Here is a 20,113-nt window from a genome sequence, read left to right as displayed (position 1 = left end):
AAAAAAAAAAAAAAAAAAAAAAAAAAAAAAAAAAAAAAAAAAGAAGAAGAAGAAGAAAGAAAAGAACAGTAATAAATACATCAAACTTTCTCATATACTGATGATACCATTGAAGAGAAGGGGTCAACCTACATCAAGTGCTGTACACACGTTTTCACACACATGCAATTTGCCTTCGTTCAATCATCTTCTCCAAGCTATCAGCAACCCTCGCAGTTAGGTTTGGATCTTCAAATCCGAGCTCCGCCCCAACTCTGTGAAAACATCAAAGAAATAATATGTACATCAAAATTATAGAAATTAGAACTTAAATGCAATAGAGAACCAAATATTGAATGAGTATTTTCTAACTGCACTAGTACCCAATGACAGCAGTAGCAACTCAAGATTAAAGTTGGTCCCAGATATTTCATTTTCCTATTCCTTCTCTCCCCGATATAATTTCTGGCTAGCTGTGCCTTCTGACCACTAGAATAAACTACATCTTTCAGAGAAGTGAATCTACCATCTTCCCTAATCTGTGCCCCACATCAATCCATGTAGGTGGTGTAAAGACCAACTAAATATATGACCAGTCCCAATCCACTCACAACTATGAAAAACTAAGGTAGAAAATCAGCACCACCATGTAACAACCCAAATTGTTTTGGAGAATCAGGAAAAAGTAGTCAAATTTTCCACAAACTTGATGTATTTGGGTGACATTCTCGTATAAGGTCGATTTGATCTATAAGATATCCCATACTTGTTGAATGGTAGTCTTCACACCCTCTCCAGAACTGGGCATGGAGATATAGGAAGACCTAATTTTCTCTTTAAAACAGAGTGCTGGAAATAAAATGAACAACAACAACAGCCCAACAAGCCAAAGCTCATTTTGCTTACTTGGGATCAAGTACCAACTTTTGGACTTCTTTAACGGCTGAACTGGCAGCATAGAGTGACATCTTCTCCACCTGCATTGAAACCTGTTAGGAAAACTAAGACCTTCTAGAAAAATAGCAGGAGACACAAGCTTTGGAAATTTCCATTTTCAGACCTCCAACATTTGAAGCTTTACTTCATGGTCATTTGGAAGACAGCGGATTTCATCAGCCAGTCGTAAAGATTCTCCCAGGCTCTCAGGAGATAAGAAGTCAAGGCCCAACTGAACTGAAGACTGCAGAAATTACCAAAAAAAGGAAAAAGAAAAAAGAAAAAAGAGAGAGATAATTAGTTGCCAAGTTTGCTCCATTAAATCAAAGGAATAAGAATTTTAGGACCTGTAAACAAATACTATCATCTCCCTACAGGATTTTATTTTCATCCAGAATTTTGTTTCATACAGAACTTGTTCATATGTTACGGATTGTAGTTTAACAAGTAGAAACATTCCATGAAGACAAGGATTTTATTTTCTCTCTATGGCAATGTTAATTAGGCTTTCCATTTTTATGTTTCTCTCAGTTCTTTCTTAGGGGAGGTCAGGCAGGGTGTTTTTGGGGGTGGGGGCGGCAAGAATACAAGATGTACAAAATCAAGTGACCCCCCCATCCCACCTCCATGAGGAGGAAAGAAGAGAAAAAGGCTAACCATCTATGCTCACTAAATCAGATCATTCTAGCGTCCCTTTCCAATTCGGAAGCAGCAACGCCCTTGCCCATTAGAAGGAACCCAATCTTTCTGCTCACATTTTGAGGAACTATTTCTCTCATTACTTGAAAGGAGCACAAAACCACTTGGTTTATTTTATTTCTTTTTCGAACAAAGGAAAAAAAAATCAAATATATAAATGAGGACATAGGCTCCAAAGTGGATCTCCAAACACGTAATGCCATATGTCTACTCCCATCAGGGTCTCTACACAGCTTTACTGAACTCTTCGGTGATGGTATTCAGAGAGAAAAATCTCATGCTGGCCTGCAGCCCAAAGAAAATGTCTGCAAGCCAGTTGGCCTTGCTATATGCAAAAATAAACAAAGACTCACATGAGAGGGAGATCATTTTCACATAAAGATAATACTAAAGAGGATTTATACCATAATGTTAACTAGAAATTGTCAAAAATGGAAGTGCATATTAAATTTAAAAGTATACAATAAGCCTACAAGCAAATGACATTTTGTGCACACAAAGACACATTAACGAACATTATGAAACAATCTACTAGTAAGATTCATTTTCTCCATGCAAGTTTACTAAAATATTATACTAACCACCTTAAGACATTCAATTTGCATGATAATCTCACCATAAGATTCCTCACTTGGAAAGGGCATCCAGCAGGGATGAATATAGCCTCACCAACATTTTGCTTGAATGTCCATGGCTCTATTCCTGCAAAACAATGGCATAATTAATAAGAACATGTAACCTGATTATTAGAGATTCATTTATTTATTCATCATCATCATCACTTATAAAGGTCAAATATCACTCTGAAAGAGAAGCAGGAGGGAATTTTTCTGTTTTTTTCCCCCCCTTTTCTTTTCACTGAACCCTAATTTATCTGTGTGGTGCATACACATTTTGCATTCATTGGAGTCACGTGGTCAGGAACTACTGTTAATTGGTCACACTTTATGATACCAAGATATGGATACGGATAAGAATACTGATATAGAAAATGGGAAATGACTTTCTTAAAAACAGGCAGAATCGGGTTATCAATCCTACTTGCATCCTATCCCAACTCATATAAAACCTGCCCACATTTTTCATGGTGAATTCAGAAAAACCATAACTATTAATATTACAAAACGTAAAACCTATCCCCATCCCACACCGGCTCATTGCATCTGCAGAGCAGCAAGATGTGAGCCTTGACTAAACCCTGGGTACATATATGAGCGCCACAATTTGAACTAGAAAAAAGCAAGGGTTTCTAATTTCAAGGTACCTATGAAGCATACCTGGTTCATTAAGCAGGGACTATGAATCTCACAAGAGAATAGCCACTAAGGGTATCAACAAAATAATTTGATGACAGTATATCAGGTTTCAAAACATAGTATGCGATCCTCCAAATCACCTAACCCAGCTAGGTATCAGGTGTGAACAATCCAATCTGGGAGTGCAAGATCGCCAGTCTTTTATTATTTTATCAATTTTCTCTCTAATTTGGCCAAACTTTGGTCTAGATTGCCAGATCCAGAATGAGCTGGATTGGCATTGCCCAGAAACGAACCAAACTACTTACCAAGCTCTGAATTCTCGGTGTATATAGACCCAAATTCCAACCCCCACCTGCCATGGTTTTCCAAAGTCCAAACATTCATATCTAACTCAGATTCCACACAATACCTACCAAATCATACACGACCCTGCCCAAAAGGGGAGGCTATCCATTAAACCCATCCAAAGTCATAGCATATGCTGAATATGGACAATTCTGACCATTTGGCCTATAGGAATTTCATGTCTTCTCTACTGAAAACAACATGATACATGATAGATTGGAAGGAAATGATTATCTAATCTCGTCTGCCTATATTATCTCTTCATGATCCATAGAATTATCTTCCCCCAATTGCATAAATGGAATATAAACCACAATACAGCCTCCTAATTGATTTTTACACAAATTGTAAAAACCATCAGGTTGTTGCCCTTACCAAATTCCTCCTTCAATTTTCTTCTATGCTCTTTATTCAGGAAAACTGCTTGATCATATAGAGGGTAATTTACCTGAGATCCAGACAACATATTATGTGATTATGTGAACACTTGAGATAGACAATGTTAACTGAGAAAAGCCGATTTACAGTAAGGAAGCATGTAAACTTACTGAGGCACCTGGGAAATTAGCATGCCTCCCAAATTCTTCCCAATGAACTCTCAAATACTCAATCAGATTTGGGACATCCTCCCGACGAAACACATCCCAAAGTGCTCCTGCATGAGTCTTTCCAGTATCATCTCCATTGGATGTTTGATCCTTCATGAGCTCATCTTTATCTGCATTCGACACCACCCATTCATTATTCGTTTTACCATGCTCACTGGGTACTGAGTCAGGTGATTTTCCACTTTCATCCAAACTTGTGTGTGCATCACCAGACAATTCATTTTCATCAGATTCCTTGAAAGATTTCTGTATCTTCTCAATCATAGTTTGCTGCCAACCTTTTAGCTTTACTTCAGATGTATGCATCAACAGGTATACCTACACAAAACTCATGAAACATTAGACCAAATCACGAAAACACTAAAAATTACTAGTCCAAAGTTGATGAGAACAGAACTATCTGATCAAAATTACATAATGCAAATGATAAATGTAGGAGTACGTTCTTTAAGGAATTTCTTGAGCACCAACAGAAAATAAATTAAAACGGAAGGACATTGAGGCACCTACCATGTCACGCATATTCATATGGAGATTGACCACAGAATCACCTCTACCAAGTTCCTCAAAGGTCCCATAAGAAATAAAAATCTTAGGTCCTACATCAGTCTGCAAGGAATTGTGGGGCAATTTTGCAGCAACGTTTAAAAGACCCCACTTAGAGTGGACATACTCAAGCAGTGGAAGTTTACCAATAAACTCAGGTCTCTGGTACAGTAGAAACTCTTCAGATGCACTGGGAGATGGCCAATTCTTCAACTTCAACATTTCTGGCCACCCATTTTCATGGATTCGTCCTTCTGTATATCCTTTGATGAACTGACCAAGTTCAATATCAACCTATTCCAATGCCAAGCCACAATTAACAAAAACTTTCTGAACATTTCATGAGAAATTTATATATGACAAGCTATTGGTAGTATTATTCCAGAGAGAACATTGAAAATATAAATATTTCTAAAAATAGAAGAGGCATATTTTTGTAGACATCTATCTAGGAAAGGAACCACTTCATTTGCACTAGTTCTCCCATGTGGCAGATCAGAATGGGACTGAATTATTGTGCACATGTGTACCCAAGTCCACCTGCTTACATGTGACTTTCAGCCAAGTGGAGTTGAACAAAATAAGGCATTGAAAAATCCAGGACCACCAAGAGAGTGCATGCTAATGCTTGGACTACCACTAAGGTGAATGGACATACATGGGAGCATAAATGATTGAATTTGACCCTGGAATTTGAGATGTGAGATGTGACTCATCCAGATTCCACACCACTCCCTAGATATCTAATAGTCAGTATAGCCACATCACCTGCCACGCAGTAAAACTAGGTGTGCCCCTCAAGAGATTACTTTCGTAGATGGATACCTAGGAAGCTTTTTTCCAAACAGAAAAGGATGATAAAAAGCCTAACATAATAAAAAAATCCAATGCATTTCTCATAAGGAGTGTTATGGTGAGCCATATACCTCAGACCAATTTAAGCAATCTATGGCCTTAACAGTTCTGTTTTCATCCTTCATTTTTCCCTCCGTGGTTTCCCGTATTCCTCTCCATATGGCCATGGGTTCCCAGGTTGAATCAGACATGCAACCGAAAACCTCCTTAACAATGATGGGTTCCCCTCGACGCCAATGCTCTCTAAAACAACCAATTCCTTCAATCCTGATATCCTGAGATGTCGGGCAATACAGGAAATTGTCACCACTTTCCTCTCTGCAGGAGGCTTGGCAGAAGGAGAAGTCATTCAAGCTAGCAGGCTGTGCATTATCCGCATCATACACCTTACAGCCATTAACCATTTCCTCCACAGTTTTCATCAATTTTGCAACCCAATTGATCTTGAATATGCGCTTTAAAGTTAGTGATGAAGAACCACAACCACCATACTCCTTCGGTGGACAAGGGATGTTACCATCGCCATCAGCTTTCCAATCAGGAAATTTAACTGACAAATTGAATCTTAATTTAAATGATCTTGACTCCTCGAACATTGTGTCCCCATCTTGGCTCTTCTCACTGACCTGGTTTTCTAGTAATTCTTCGTTGTCATCATCGGGAGATGCTTGCCGGAGTTCCCGACAACAAGTCAGACATAGATCATACATGCAACTTGTACAGTGCCGGTGATAATCAGTAATAGGTACCCTACAGCAATTGCTGTGAAAAGACGCATCATAATGAATTAATACTATCCAAAGTATGGAGCATACGAACCTAATTAACTGATCACCCATACATAATAGACTATTTTTCTTAAAGGATGCGGAAATTGGTTGAGTGTCCAAAAGCATGTGATAATCAGATGCTTATTATCCAAATGATATGAGTGCAACTCTTTTATTTATTTATTTATTATTTTTTTGGGGGGGGGGGGGGTGGGGTGGTGTTCAGCAACCCTGCATTGCCTTATGCTTACTGTCTAATAAAGATGTATCACTGGAAGAGAAGCTAAAAGTTTTTGAAGGATACCAGCACATCTGTTCATCTGCATTCAACTTGGCCCTGGGAATATCTGTTTTGGTTCCTGGGGAAAATACATGAACACATTGTGAGGACTCATGCCAAGTAAAACTTTCAAGTATTAATGTGAAAGGGATGCATCTTACCATGAAGCCTGGTTTCAATCTCCAGTTCAGAGCACTGCTCAGAGTGAATCTGCTTGACTATAGGAAGGACTGCAGACAAAATTCCGTAGAGATATAATAGCTTATCTTGGGCAGTTATCTCCTGTATCCTGACCTGAAACTCAGAGAAAAAGCAAAGGAAATCTTTTACTGATAGGAGCATAAGTTCCAATGAAGCTAGACATGAATCTTTTAGGAAAATAAGATGGAGGAGGAATACACAGTCAATAGCAAAAAACTAAGAGCAATCCCTTCTTGTTCACAAAAGGTGATACCTTTATTAAATTATCTCCACGTAAGCACACCTTGCAATTACAAGTCCCACTACATGCAGGGCAGCACCTCTGAATCTCTTCCGATGAGAGTTCGGGATACCTAATAAACAAAGCACCAAATTAGTATTGTAAGTCATTTTTTAAAATTTTTGGTAAGTTGAGAGTAGTTGTTGGTCACACTTGACCAAAATAAAACAAATATCCCCTCTCTATTCAACTTCATATTCAGTGTCTTCAACAAAGCAATGACATGCAAACTCACCGTTTAGAAATGCAGCTATCACAGTATCCTCTCCTATCACATCTCAGACACCAAATAACTCTCCCACGGTCATTCCTCCGACACTGATGGCAGATCTGCCCACCAGCATCATGAGATGAATCTGTACTTCTAGCAGATTGTTCCTGAGAAACTACAACTTCTTCAGCAAAAAGAAAAATGAAGGGGGAGAGACATTATAAAAAATAAATAAATAAATCCTGGCTTGCCAACTGGTTGGACTTGCCATTAGATGGATCAAACAACTAGGCCTGTGCAAAAACCAAAGCAATCTGAAGATTGGAATGATCCACTCAACAAATATCTCTGGGAAAACAAGAAAGTAAGGTACAATCCAGAAAAATCAACAGAAGGGTGGTTATGATCTTCCAGCCATTACAGTATTTGTGTAACAGATGTGACATGTGAATATCATGAAGAGCCCAATTCCAGGCTCTCAGCCCACCCCACCCCCCCGGGGTTTGCACCATATTTACCACTATGTTGTTGATAGATCATCACAAACGCAGATAAATATTATATAATAAAGTAATAATAATAATGACAAAGAAAATGCAAACCCACTCACCACCAGAGCATTGTCATCAAAATTCTTTGGAGGTCTACTCTTTGATGGTTCCATTCCAGAAGATGGTGGTGTTTTATAAGAATTTTTCCAGTCCTCATCAAACTCACCAGTACCCATTGGTAGATCATCATTTGGCTTCAGAGAGAAACTCCTAGATGGAGGTGTCTCAGGTGAGTGTAGAACCCGGGATTTGGGAAGGGTCTCCTTATACTTTTTCCCAGGAGCTGAAGAATGGAATTCTGCAACCCTTGTGTTCACAGGAGGTATATCCACATCCTCATTCTTATCCAAGTAAACATCACTTTCATTAAAAGCTTTCCTCTTCTTCTTCAGACTTGCCCTTACTGCAGAATTTGCTGCCCTCTTCTTTGCTTGGATATAATGCTTTTCACATACGGTCTTATCTGGCATGGACATTGCACTGCATCTCCATTGCTTTCCATCAGTCCTCTTACAGCGCAAATGCTCTGGAATGCCAACATTATCCTCGCCATTTTCAGAGGTTGGTCTTGGATGATCCATTACAATGCAGATAAAAAATAAAATTTAGTGTTGAACCTGCAGAAAAACAGTGAAAATATTATTATTCAACATGTAATGGCAATAAACAGCTGATATAAACTAGTAGTACAGCTCAGTTAAACAAACCAGATTCAAGAACAGGAGTTGACAGATTGTTTATGCACTGGAGTGGCAGATAGTATTCCTTTGGTGCTCCAATGCCAAAATAGTTAAATAAAGCATGCAAATGACTGCACTCAATGTAAAATAGTTGTAACAAAAATGAACTACGCCACCTGTTTAGAGGTACCAAAGAGGTATATGGACCTGGAAATAGGCTTATGATGATCCTATCCAGCTTACCAGCTACCAAGATAGTGTGGATAAACTGGCATTAAAAAACAGCCTATATAATGGCAGTGCATTTCTATTAGTATGCAAATGGCTACATGCTGATTCAGATCGTGGAAAGTAGCTCAAGCTATCTGCTGTGTGGATTAGGCAATGGCTGGCTGATGATTTTGCTTGTCTATGGGCTCTAGTTCCCCTTATCTTCAACGGCTAAAGAGAGGTATGAAATCTTACAAAAATTTAGGAAAGAATCTGAATTTAACTTCTGCTTGAAATTTAACCTGTTTCAATCTGTCGTTTAGAATTTTGAAGATTTACATTTATTCTATGAAAGGGCTGAAAACACCCTTTAATAATTTCCCTTTGTTTTTGTTAAAAGTTTATATTATTTTCTATTCTATTAATTTTTTAACCATAAATCAGATTGGATCACACTAAAATCAGATATGAATCCTTAAAAGAATGAATCAGATCATCATTGTCGGATTCAGATCGGATCAAGGGTGATCTCTTGGAATAACAGCCACGATCATGGCTCTTATATAATAATCACAACATAAGAATTAAAAGTATACTCCATTAATAAAGAGAATAAAAAATACTAAGGTTTTTTTTTTTGGATGATACCAACAAGGAAAAGAATATACAAGGGAAGGGAAAGAAAAAGAAGGGGGGAGGGGGCCAAAAATCCACACAGTGACTAAGGACAGGGCAGGGGCCCATCAATAGGACAGGGATACATCAACGTGGGGAGATAACAGAGCAAGGGAGACCCCAGGACACAATATCAAGCCTATTCCTTGGGGTATCAGGGACCGATCAATGGTTAAGACAGGCAAGTTTGTAGCTAACATCAAAGTAGATGGCATTCCAAATCGTATCAAAAGAGCGAGAATTGAAAGTCCACCTACAAAGATTGCGCTCCATCTAGATATGGTTGATAGTAGCACAAAAGACGAGCTTCCCAACTGTATCACAAATGGTGGATCCACGAAAAGTCATATCTACCCAGATCCATTCTCTACTTAACGGAAGGATAGGTCTTTGGGAAGGCCAACAGTTGCTAAGGACTCTCTTCCAGTCCCAAGCAATGGATGAAAAGGGGTGGGAGAAAAAAAGATGGTTGACATCTTCAGTGCCATTTTAGCAAAAGCAACAGGAGGGTGAAACTTAAATGTGCCGGTAAATAAGGAAAGACCACATAGGAAGGCAATTGGAGAGAGCTCACCAAGCAGTGAAACTATAACAAGGGATGTGGCCTTTGAACCGAATGGTGTTTCTCTAAGGGATGAGAGGGCCTTTGGAGCGAATAAGATCCCAAGCAGAGGCAAAACAGAAATGTCCCAAGTTAGACAGGGTCCAGGGAACTTTGTCTTCTCTTCCCCGATGGCCAGGAGGAATGGGAGGAAGGGAGGCCTAAAGGTATGCAAGAGGAGGAGGAGGAGGAGAGGTCTAGTTGCCGAGAGTGATGATAGAGGCAACTTTGGCAGTTCTACTAAGGCCAATGGAATCAATAATCCTTGGAGTAACCAAGGGGAGGAGGATACTAGAAAGGTGCCAAGGGTCCAGCAAGAGGAAGGTCTTGAAGCCATCATCGATGGAACAAGTAACGGCTCCCAGAGCTTTAGGCCTAGCATAAAGGATTTTGTGCCAGATCCAAGAGACATCAAAAGAGGGAGAGACAATCTAGAGGTAGTCATTCTTGAGAAGAGTAGACCCAAGAGACCCAGATACTATTGTGCTTGGAGGCAATCTTCCAGATGAGCTTTAGAATACCCACACAGTTGAGCTCCTTGATTCTTCTAAGGCCAAGCCTTCCTTCGGATTTAGGGAGGCAAACTTTATCCTAACTCAAAAGGTGAAGGAATCTAAACCCTTCCAGAGGAACTGATGAAGGAGCAAAGAAGACTCTCAATGGTTTTAATGGTGGAATCACGGAGCACAAAAATACTGGTCCAATAGAGGTACATAGATTGGAAGACGGATCTGATAAGGACAAGACACCCCGCATAAGAGAGGTGTTTGCCTTTCTAGAGTTGAAGCCGCTTCCTCAACAGGTCAAGCAATGGATAGCAATGGTAGGCAGAGAGCCTAGAAGAGATAAGGATGCCAAGGTATTTGACTGGAAAGGAGCCCAAAGAGAACCCGTGATTTGGAGAAGAGATTGGGTGGGATCCGAGACTCCGAAGAGGAAGAGGCTGGATTTAAGGAGGTTGATGAGAATCCCGATGAGGGATTTAAAATAACAGAGGGAGAACGTGATGGAAGAGATGGAAGTGGGGTCCGCCTTTGAGATGATTATAAGGTCATTCGCAAAGGCCAGGTGATTGAGAAGAAGGGGTTTGAATTTGGGAATAGGGGAGATGAGGTGAAGGTTAGTGGAGGATTAGATGGAGCATGAGAGCACTTCGAGAGCAATAGAAAAGAGGAAGGGGGAGAGGTGGCAACCTTGCTTGATACCCACAGAGGAAGGGAAGTAACCAGCGATGCTGCCGTTGATTAGGACAGAGAATAAGGGGGAGGAAATGCAAGAATGGATCCAGTGGACAAAAGCGAGTGGGAAGGACATCTGGAGCAAGACTCTGGAAATGAAATCCCATCTAATCGAGTCAAAGGCTCTGTAGATGTTGATCTTGAGGAGGACAATAGGGGAATGGGATTTAAGATCGAATCCTCTAACGATCTCATGGCAGAGAATGATATTGTTAGCAGTACTTCTACCAATAATATAGGTTAATTGGTTTGGATTGACTAGGGAATCGATAACCCGTTGGATTCTGTTTGCCAAAATTTTTGCAATGAATTTATACAAGAGGTAACAGAGAGAAATGGGCCTGAAATCTAGTAAAGAGTCAACAACTTCTTTCTTGGGGACAAGATACAGGAAGGTATGGTTAATCCTTTTGATCAGATAGGGATTAAGAAAGAAGCTTTTGATAGCAAGAAGAAGGTCAGATCAAATGATGTGCCAGCAAGAAGAGAAAAAATCGCATGCTAAACCCATCCAGCCCAAGGACTTTGTTGGATTTGTGGGAGAGAACAACAACCAAGATTTCATCTTTAGACGAGATGGCTTGAAGAGAGGAAAGAAGATGAGGGGGAATGAATTTGTTGAGAAGGCCGGGGGATGGGGGGAGCAGGGGAAACAGAGGAGGGTGGAAAAGATCAGAGAAGTACAAGGTAGCCTCAGCTTTGGTGTCTTTAAGATGGAGGAGGGAGGAACCATTCCTAGAAATGTGTTTGGAAATGGAATTAGCACTCGCTTTAGCTTTGAGCGATCTATGAAAGTAACAGGAGTTGGAATCTTCAAGCTCAAGCCATTTAATCCGAAACTTTTTCCTAAGGAAGCTTTGTTCCTAAGCAAGGAGAGAGGAGAGCTACGGATGTGACTTTTTCTTCTTTTGCCAAGAGGCATTATGCAGATCCAGCTGAGGGTAAGATTAGATGGAATCGAGCTTATCTCTGCAAGAGGAGACATTGGAGGAGATGTTTCCAAAGGAATTGGAATTCCATATCTTGAGAGCAGATTTGGCATTCTTGAGCTTCTTCGCAAAGGCAATGAAGGGAGTGGAGAAAGCTTGAACTGGGATTGCCCATGCTTCCTAGACAACAGGGAGGAACTCATTGTGGAGAACCCACATGTCAAAGAATTTGAAAGGCTTGGGCCCAACAGAAATGTAGGGGTGGACTAGAAGTACTTAAGGTTATCTTGCATTAATAAAGAGTTTCAAAAATACTTAAGGTTAATCTAGTCTTTTACCAGATGTCTTCATTAAACACTCAAAACATATTTAAAAAGGGGAAAGGGGGGAACTAACTATCTACATGTTTTTTTTTTTAATTACAATAGATTTCATATTCTAAGAATGTTTGCTTAGAGCAATCAGTAATCATACCAAAATTGTCACAAAGATTCTAATCACCTTCCAATGAAACACGTTATAAAAGTCACATAGGTGAAAGAGATGAGGGAAATTTGACTAAGAAGGTTCAAAAGATGTGCAATACAGAATGATGATTAACCAAGTGCAAGTTAAACGCTACAAAAGACAAGGGTTAGGAAAAATGGTGTCGGTCAAAGTGGTGAGAGAGGAATGAGGGCATATTAATTAGTGGAAAAGGCAAGGATAAAGTCTACTGCCGTACCAGAAATTGTGTGGCCAACCCAAGTAGCAGTACAAAGTATTTTTTGAGTCAAGAACTCGAATTCAGAGGTCTGGAAAAGCACATAATTTATCTTTACACTACTATAAACTTAGGAGAGACCATGAGTAGTATGGCCATCCAAGCTTTTACAGTATTCATTATCAAACAGTAATAAAATACACATAATTTAGATGCAACCCACAATATCAGTTATGCCCACCACAACCGACTGATACAGAAACAGTTGCACTGTTGGTGTATGATGTCTTGTATTCCCTCGTAGTTTAATCCAGGGAGTACTGGTGCAGCACCTAGACAGGCAGGCCGTGGGGGTTGCAAGGGGGGCCTCCATAGCAGGGGGTGTACCCCCCTGCTCGAATTTTTTATTTGAGGGCAATTGTGTACTTTTCGGATTAGGGTTTTTTCGCTATATATATATTTGTAGCAAGGGTTTCTTTCTCTATAATGCAAGCAATACTGAGAGGTGTGAGGACGAGTGCTATAACCCTATTCTCCATTGATAGTGAAGCAGGATCTCATCACACCGGGGACGTAGGCAACCTTGCCGAACCTCGTAAAATCCGTGTGCATTGTCTATTTTGTTTTTTCCATTATCTTCTGCATCATTTTAGGGTTGCGTTTCTACATTGCACTTACCTAGTTGGACCAGCATGACCGGCTTTGGAAGCCAAGGGCCAGAAGAACAAGTCCAGCCCAAAGTTTTGGTCCAACAAGGGTTGGAAATAACTAATAGCTTATTTTGTCTTTTATTTCATGCCTTTTATTTCCCTTTGAATGTAGGATGGATTTATTTCCCTGCATTAGTTTCCTTTTATGGTTACTTCCAAGTTTATGCTAGCTGCTATGTTCGTAGAGTTTCTAATTTCATGTCTTTACTTTTCCATATATTGGTTGTAATCGATGGACATGTTAAAATGATTTGATTATTGAATGAGAATTAGTTGGGTTTGTGCATTGTGTGAATGTGTGATTCTCTTCCTTTCCCCCCTCTATTCTGATTTTCTTTTTCTTCCCTAAGGCCCTCCATCAACTTGGTACCAGAGCAGAAGGATCCCCATTCCTTCCCTTCCCATTCTTTGTTCTGGTTTCTACTCTGAGAACCGCCAAAAAAAAAAATCTCTATTCAAAACAGAGAATCGAGCCCCTCCTCTTTAGGGTTCTGCCAAAGCAACAGAAAAGGAAAAAGAAGAAGAAGAAGAGCAGAAGAGAAGAGTCGACAGAGAAGCCAAAACCTCTCTTTTGTAACCAAAATATCAGTCGAAACACCCTCTTTAGGGTTCCGACCGCAGCAAAAAAAAAAAAAAAGAGTCGCAATAGAAGAGAGAGGACCGAGAGAAGAGGAATGTGAGAAAGAGATCAGAACTAACCTGGTTGTTTCTGATCTTCTGGCCGCTAACCGTGAGTCTACTTCTGGAATCTGGTTGTTGAAGCCGCAATCCCATTGCTGGTCCTGGAATTCCTCTTCCCTTCCTCACAGCGGCTCTTCCACTGTTGCGCATCCAGCCTCTCACGTTGGTTCCCAGGTTGAGAGAATAGAGCACCTTGTAGGTTTTCAGCCTCCAAGAAAGAAGAAGCCCTTCGTTGGTAATCCAAACCCCAGGCCCGAAACTCTATTCTCATCTGCTTTCTTTAGTTTTCTGATTTTTCCACTTTGCCCCCCCCTATTTCTCTTTTATTTCCTTTTGTTCCTATTTTCTATTTTGCTTCCAAGTATACCCCTACCCACCTTATAAGCTGTTCTCTCGTTTCTAATGGACTTTCCTTATAATTTCAATTCTGCCACTTATTAAAGAATTTCAATTTCATTACAATTTTACCATTGCAGTCACAATATTTCAGTTATTTACCATTCTGCCATTGTTCTTTAAGCTTTCATCTATTTACCATCTTGCCACTACTCTTTGAGTGCTATTTTGTTAATCATTACCATGGTAGCCAACAGTGAAGTTATCCAGTAGCTGAATTCCTATAAAGGAGAAATTGGTGTGAAAATGGATGCTCTCACTACCATTGTCACTTCCATTAAGACAATGATGGAATCAATGCAAATTTCTATTGATCGAATGGTGACTGCAGATAGAGGAAAGAGTCACATCCAGTCTGAGGATTCTTCCAACACCACTCCACAGGATCCATCACTACCACTACCACTGCCACCACCACCACCACCACATCATACAACATCACCACCACCATATGGAACTGATCGATATGATGATGGAGCAAAAAGAGCAGCAAAATCGGTATCCTTGATTTTTATGGAGATAACAATCCAGAACTGTACCTTAACTGGATTCATAGCTTAAAGACATTCTTTAGATGGTACAGGTCGACTGAGGCCCGAAAGATCCTATTTGCAGAGGCCAAATTGAAAGGCACGGCCGAGTCTGGTGGGTCAAGCGACAACAACATAACCGAACCCGAGGCATTGGTTTAGTCACTACTTGGGCTGAAATGCATGAAGTCATGAACCAGAGATTCTTGCTTTCTGATTACAAGCAACGCATGCATCTCAAGTTTGCATAGTTGAAACAGGAGAATTTGACCATTGAATAATATGTTGCGAGATTTTATTATTTGGCCACTCGTTCTGATTTTGAGTGGGATGAAGAAGTATTAGTGGCACAATTTCGAAATGGTTTGCACCCTCAACTTAGTATAGCCCTTGCATCTAGTCGATTGCCTATAATGGAAGATGTCGTGCAAGTAGCGTATCAGGTTGAGAAATGCCCATACAGTTGGAGAAATTTTGCAGATACTTTTCCTCGAGGTACTAGTTCCATTCTACAATAGCCTCCTACCCAAGAAAGGTCATCTAGCAAGCCACAAGCTAGTGCTATATCTATGGCCTCTTCACGACCTAGTCGGCCGTATTCTCTACCTCGACATGCTTCTGAAATGTCATCTTCACGACCTACTCGTCCATACTCACCCCCTCGGAGTGGTTCAGATAAACCTTCTGATGCAACAAAGTTTACAGATCGGTGCTTCTCGTGCAATGGATTTAGACATATCAGTGCTCAATGTCCTAGCCGTTTGGTTGCTTTTATTGATAAGGATTCTCCTATATCATATATTCCAAAAGAGCAACTTGGTTCTGACACAGTTGATTTAAGAGAAGAGCGTGCGTCAGGTGAAGTCAATGACACTCTCAGTGATGACGACCAACATCCCTTTTATGTCATTCGTCATGTGTTGACCACTCAAAAAATCATTGACAATGAAGATTGGCGCCGCAGTAGTATTTTCCAGACTCGTCTGAAATGCAATGACCAGTTGTTAACCTTGGTCATTGATGGAGGTAGTTGCACTAATGTTGTTTCTGAAGACGTTCGAAAACTGGGATTGAAGACAGAGCCACATCCAAATCCCTACAAGGTTACTTGGGTGAAGAACACTAATCTCAAGATTACAGATAAGTGTTTGGTCACATACTCTATTGGTGGATTTAAGGATACAGTCCAATGTGACGTCTTCCCTCTAAAGGTGTGCCATATCCTTCTTGGTCGACCTTAGTTGTTTGACAAGAAAGTACAACATTTTGGCTATGCCAACACCTATGTTTTCAAGCATGCCAACAAAACTATGAAGTTTCATCCTGCCAAAGATCTCCCTGAAATTAAGCTCAAGAAGATGGTGGATCATTCCTCATTCAGCGTATTCCTTCAGACGGTCTCCTCAGTCCTTTTCCTAACTCAGCAGAGTCGAGTTCTATTCCAAGGAGGATAGTTGATGCAGATACATCTGCACTTACCTGGTTGGACCAACATGACCTGCTTTGGAAGCCAAGGGCCAAGAAGAATTGGTCAAGCCTAGGTTTTTGGTCCAATAAGGGTTGAAAATAACTAGTAACTTATTTTGTCTTCTATTTCATGCCTTTTATTTCTAGATTTGAATGTAGGATTTAGGATTAATTTCCTTGCATTAGTTTCCTTTTATAGTTACTCCCTAGTTTCGGCTAGACGCTATATTAGTAGAGTTCTAATTTCATGTCTTTACTTTTCTATATATTGGTTGTAATCGATGGACATGTTAGAATGATTTGATTATTGAATGAGAATTAATTGGGTTTGTGCATTGTGTGAATGTGTGATTCTCTTCCTTTCCCCCCTCTATTTTGATTTTCCCTTTCTTCCTTAAGGCCTCCACCACCAACAACAAAAAACTCAGCCGTATCCCAACTTTATGGGGTCGGCTACATAGATCCAACAAAACAAAATAGACCAAGTCCAAAATGAAAGAGGGGGGGAAGAGGTGGAAAGATGAGAGTAAGAAGATGAGAATAAGAGGAATGAGGCACAACCTAGCCAGTTAGGAGGATCTTAGCTAAATATGGTCTACATGAATCCTTGCCCTTCAATAGGCTCTATCTGAGGTCATACTTGGGACAAGACCGAGACTATGCATGTCATTCCTTACCACTTCTCCTATGGTCATTTTAGGCCTGCTACCAGCCCTTTTGGCTCCTTCAATTGAATCCGATCACCCCTCCTTACTGGGGCATCCTCAGGCCTTCTTTGAATATGGTCATACCACCTCAAATGGCTTTCGTGGAGTTTATCATTGATAGGGGCAACTCCCAAATCTGCTCTAATATGCTCATTCCTTACTTTATCCTTCCAAGTTTTCCCACATATCCATCTTACTTTATGCTCACCAATTACACAACGCCTTGGGTCACCTAGACACCGTGAAAACTATGATATCAACAACTCCCTTTGGCCTATCACACTGGATGGTGGTTAAATCTCAATAAAACCTGAAGAAAAGATGGACACCTTGGCAGCTATGGTTGATATCACCTATTTATAGATTCTTTGGCCTGTAGAACTCTTACTCAATCCCCATAAAACAATATGGGTATGAATCCTCTATATCATAGTTCCCAACGCATGGGTCACAGCCTAGGCGTCCTCGCTCTTTCTTGGGTTCAATGCGGCAGCACACCTACTTGACACTGCATGAGTTTACGTTGATTTATGATTATTGTATTTTTTTTTTTTTTATGAATAAGCTTATATTATATCCTAATTTATTTATTATATGTTGGTTTTCTTATATTAGGTCATTACTATCCTAAGTTATATCATATGTTGGTCTTCTAAGTTACATATAAGCATAATTATATAAAATTCTCATTGCTAATATGCCTATATCACATATAGTTATATACTACACGCCTAAGGCACTTTGTTGTTTAGGCACCCCTCCAACACCTTGGATCACCTAGTCGCCGTGACAACTTTGCTCTATATGCATCATATGCTTCCACATATACCAAAAGGTAAATTAAGGACAACATTACAATACTCAAAGGCAAATTGGAAAATTTTGGGACCGTATGCAGAACCTTCGGTGGGTATGTATGTGGTATATTAGGTTTTCTTTCTCAGTTTAGTATTTTGAGCAATTATCGTTTTTCATTTTAAATAAAGACTCTGAACTGGTTCTATGGGTTTTACGGAGTCCAATAATCAGTTAAAGTTAACATTTGATAAATCATGTGAGATTTCAAGCTAGCAATAATGTGACAAGTCGTGAGATGTATAATTTTGTTTCTTCTACACCATATCATCAAGCCTGTTTCCTTTCTGGAATTCATATGTTTAGTTTTTCAAATTTCTCCCATAAATTGAATACGCGGTCTTCTATTGTGTTAAAATTCAGCTACAGCCTCACAACCTGCACCCATGGCCACCCAAATCCTCCCCCACCCACAGCCCAAAATCCTTTTCCCAACTTTAACCCACAAAAAATCCTCCCAACCACACGGATTTGGAAGTGAAGGGAGAGACAACCTAATATCCCGAGAACATAGTAAACAAGACAAAAATTATCTACCCAACTGAATTAATTGATAAATTTACGCCTCCAAAAGAAATAAATGAAAGTTTCATGAAAAAAAATAAAAAAATTTGCTCGAATCCGTCGAGAATCAAGAAAACAAGATCTTCAAACCAAGCAGCCAAGCTTCGAAGCATTGCTTCCCTTTCTTTTACCCCCCCCCTTCATTTTAGCCCTGAATGAAGTATAGAACACGAGAGACTGACTGATACAAGTCCTACGGACATAAATTAGAGAATTTCAGGGGAAGAAGGGAAAAATATCAATTGAGACTTACCTCGATCATGTAGAACAATGGCGATTCAGATAGCCGCAGGGCGAAACTGGCGGAAAAAAGAAAGAAGAAGAAATAAGAAGCACAATTCAAGAATCAAGAGAGTCGAGAGACTGATGAGGAGAAGAATATTGGAAAACAGAGAAAATCCATCAGTGGCAAGAGGGAAAAATAAGCAAGAATGTCAAACCAGTAAACCTTACCACCTTCCAACGACATAATGGAAATAATCCGGATCCGGTGTAAACATGTTCCTGGAACCAAGGTTTTAAATTAGGGTTTGGTTCAGGTTTTTTGGTTTAATTTTGATTCAGTTAAAGATATGATTTTTTAATAACTCAAACCAAAACTGAACTAACCCGGTTCGGTTTTATTTATTTGGTTTGTACATGGTTTCGGTAATTACAATTAAAATAAAAATAACCTTCGGCCCTCTGTGGTATCATTTTTATTTTTTATTTTTACATATTCAACAAAAATTATTAATGAAAATCAGTTTTCATTAAAACATAAAAATGGTTTGGTAACGATTTGATAAAAATGGTTTTTTGTGAGAAATAGTTTGAATGGTTTTTTGAAGAAATGGATGAAGAGATTGCCCTTCACCCATCTTCCTTATAACTCTCTTTATCCACTTTGAACTTAAGAATAGGAACAAGGAGCTTGGATATCTAATTATAAGGCAAATGACTACTGTATCTCTCTATATTGGGATTTTAAACACATGGTCTTAAAAAAGACAACACAAAATTAACTAAATCAATTTTGACAAAAACACATAAATGACTCTTGATCTAATTTTGGTTTTTGTATTTTATTATTATTTTTTAAAATAAAAACAAATACAACCAAAACCGTTTCTGTGAACAAAAATGATAAAAAATAAATAATATTTTTTTTTATAAGATAAACAAATGAAGTTGGGAAGGAAAATAAAACCCCTACAGTCTCCTAATATCAAATTCACTACCTCCTAATCCTTTTTACACAGTTCAATAAAAAAACTCGTAGTAGCTAATTTCACACAACTCACAAAAAAACTAATACACATTTTTTTTGGTAAATAAATAATTAAAAAAAAAATCAGTACACATGATTGTAAGATTCAATATGGTTTACGCGGTTCACACGTTAATTGATTCATATCAGTTCAAAACAAATGATTTTTAGTCTAAAACCAAAATCAAACCAACTTTTTTCCCTTCAATAAAATTTCGCTCTCAAAATAAAAACCGAACAGAAATTTGTTGGTGTAGTTCGTTTTGGATTTAAATGATTGGGTTTGGTTTTAGTTTTATGTTTTGATTCTAAATTGAAATCCTTAGTTTTAAATCAAGGTATCAGTAGCAGTATCGATCTTATCTGTATTGGATCGAATCGAACAATTTTACCCCACT

General features: G+C 39.2%; 1 protein-coding gene across 3 annotated transcripts; it reads right to left on the bottom strand.

Moving 5' to 3' along the window:
- Positions 1 to 58: 58 nt before the first annotated feature.
- LOC122082866 (lysine-specific demethylase JMJ25) lies at positions 59 to 19,007 on the bottom strand. Of its 3 annotated transcripts, none has more exons than XM_042650683.1 (15): positions 18,920 to 19,007; positions 18,720 to 18,765; positions 7,580 to 8,137; positions 6,994 to 7,136; positions 6,732 to 6,831; positions 6,439 to 6,571; positions 6,302 to 6,356; positions 5,299 to 5,989; positions 4,337 to 4,666; positions 3,767 to 4,144; positions 3,594 to 3,666; positions 2,231 to 2,316; positions 1,040 to 1,159; positions 886 to 956; positions 59 to 254 (listed from the first exon to the last, which is right to left on the bottom strand). In XM_042650683.1, the coding sequence occupies exons 3-15, from the start codon at positions 8,099 to 8,101 to the stop codon at positions 155 to 157; spliced, it is 2,802 nt and encodes a 933-aa protein (XP_042506617.1). In that variant the 5' UTR covers positions 8,102 to 8,137; positions 18,720 to 18,765; positions 18,920 to 19,007; the 3' UTR covers positions 59 to 154. The 3 variants fall into 3 exon arrangements, with proteins under 3 accessions (XP_042506617.1, XP_042506620.1, XP_042506610.1); XM_042650686.1 differs by lacking the exon at positions 18,920 to 19,007 and having other exon boundaries at positions 3,767 to 3,936; positions 4,105 to 4,144; positions 18,720 to 18,902; XM_042650676.1 differs by lacking the exon at positions 18,920 to 19,007 and having other exon boundaries at positions 18,720 to 18,900.
- Positions 19,008 to 20,113: the final 1,106 nt, after the last annotated feature.

The sequence above is a fragment of the Macadamia integrifolia genome, chromosome 1 (assembly GCF_013358625.1).
Source record: "Macadamia integrifolia cultivar HAES 741 chromosome 1, SCU_Mint_v3, whole genome shotgun sequence".
NCBI classification, from domain to species: domain Eukaryota; kingdom Viridiplantae; phylum Streptophyta; class Magnoliopsida; order Proteales; family Proteaceae; genus Macadamia; species Macadamia integrifolia.
Note: the sequence above shows the minus strand (reverse complement) of the source record. Positions and strands in the feature narration are given on the sequence as shown.

What these genes read in the sequence shown, in the direction of transcription:
- LOC122082866 (XM_042650683.1), bottom strand. Translation starts at nt 8,101, where the DNA reads ATGGATCATCCAAGACCAACCTCTGAAAATGGCGAGGATAATGTTGGC. An exon ending in ATATGAATATGCGTGACATG is followed by an intron (nt 4,145 to 4,336) that starts GTAGGTGCCTCA and finishes AGTTTTGTGTAG; the next exon opens with GTATACCTGTTGATGCATAC. An exon ending in AAGTTGGTACTTGATCCCAA is followed by an intron (nt 255 to 885) that starts GTAAGCAAAATG and finishes ATGTTTTCACAG; the next exon opens with AGTTGGGGCGGAGCTCGGAT.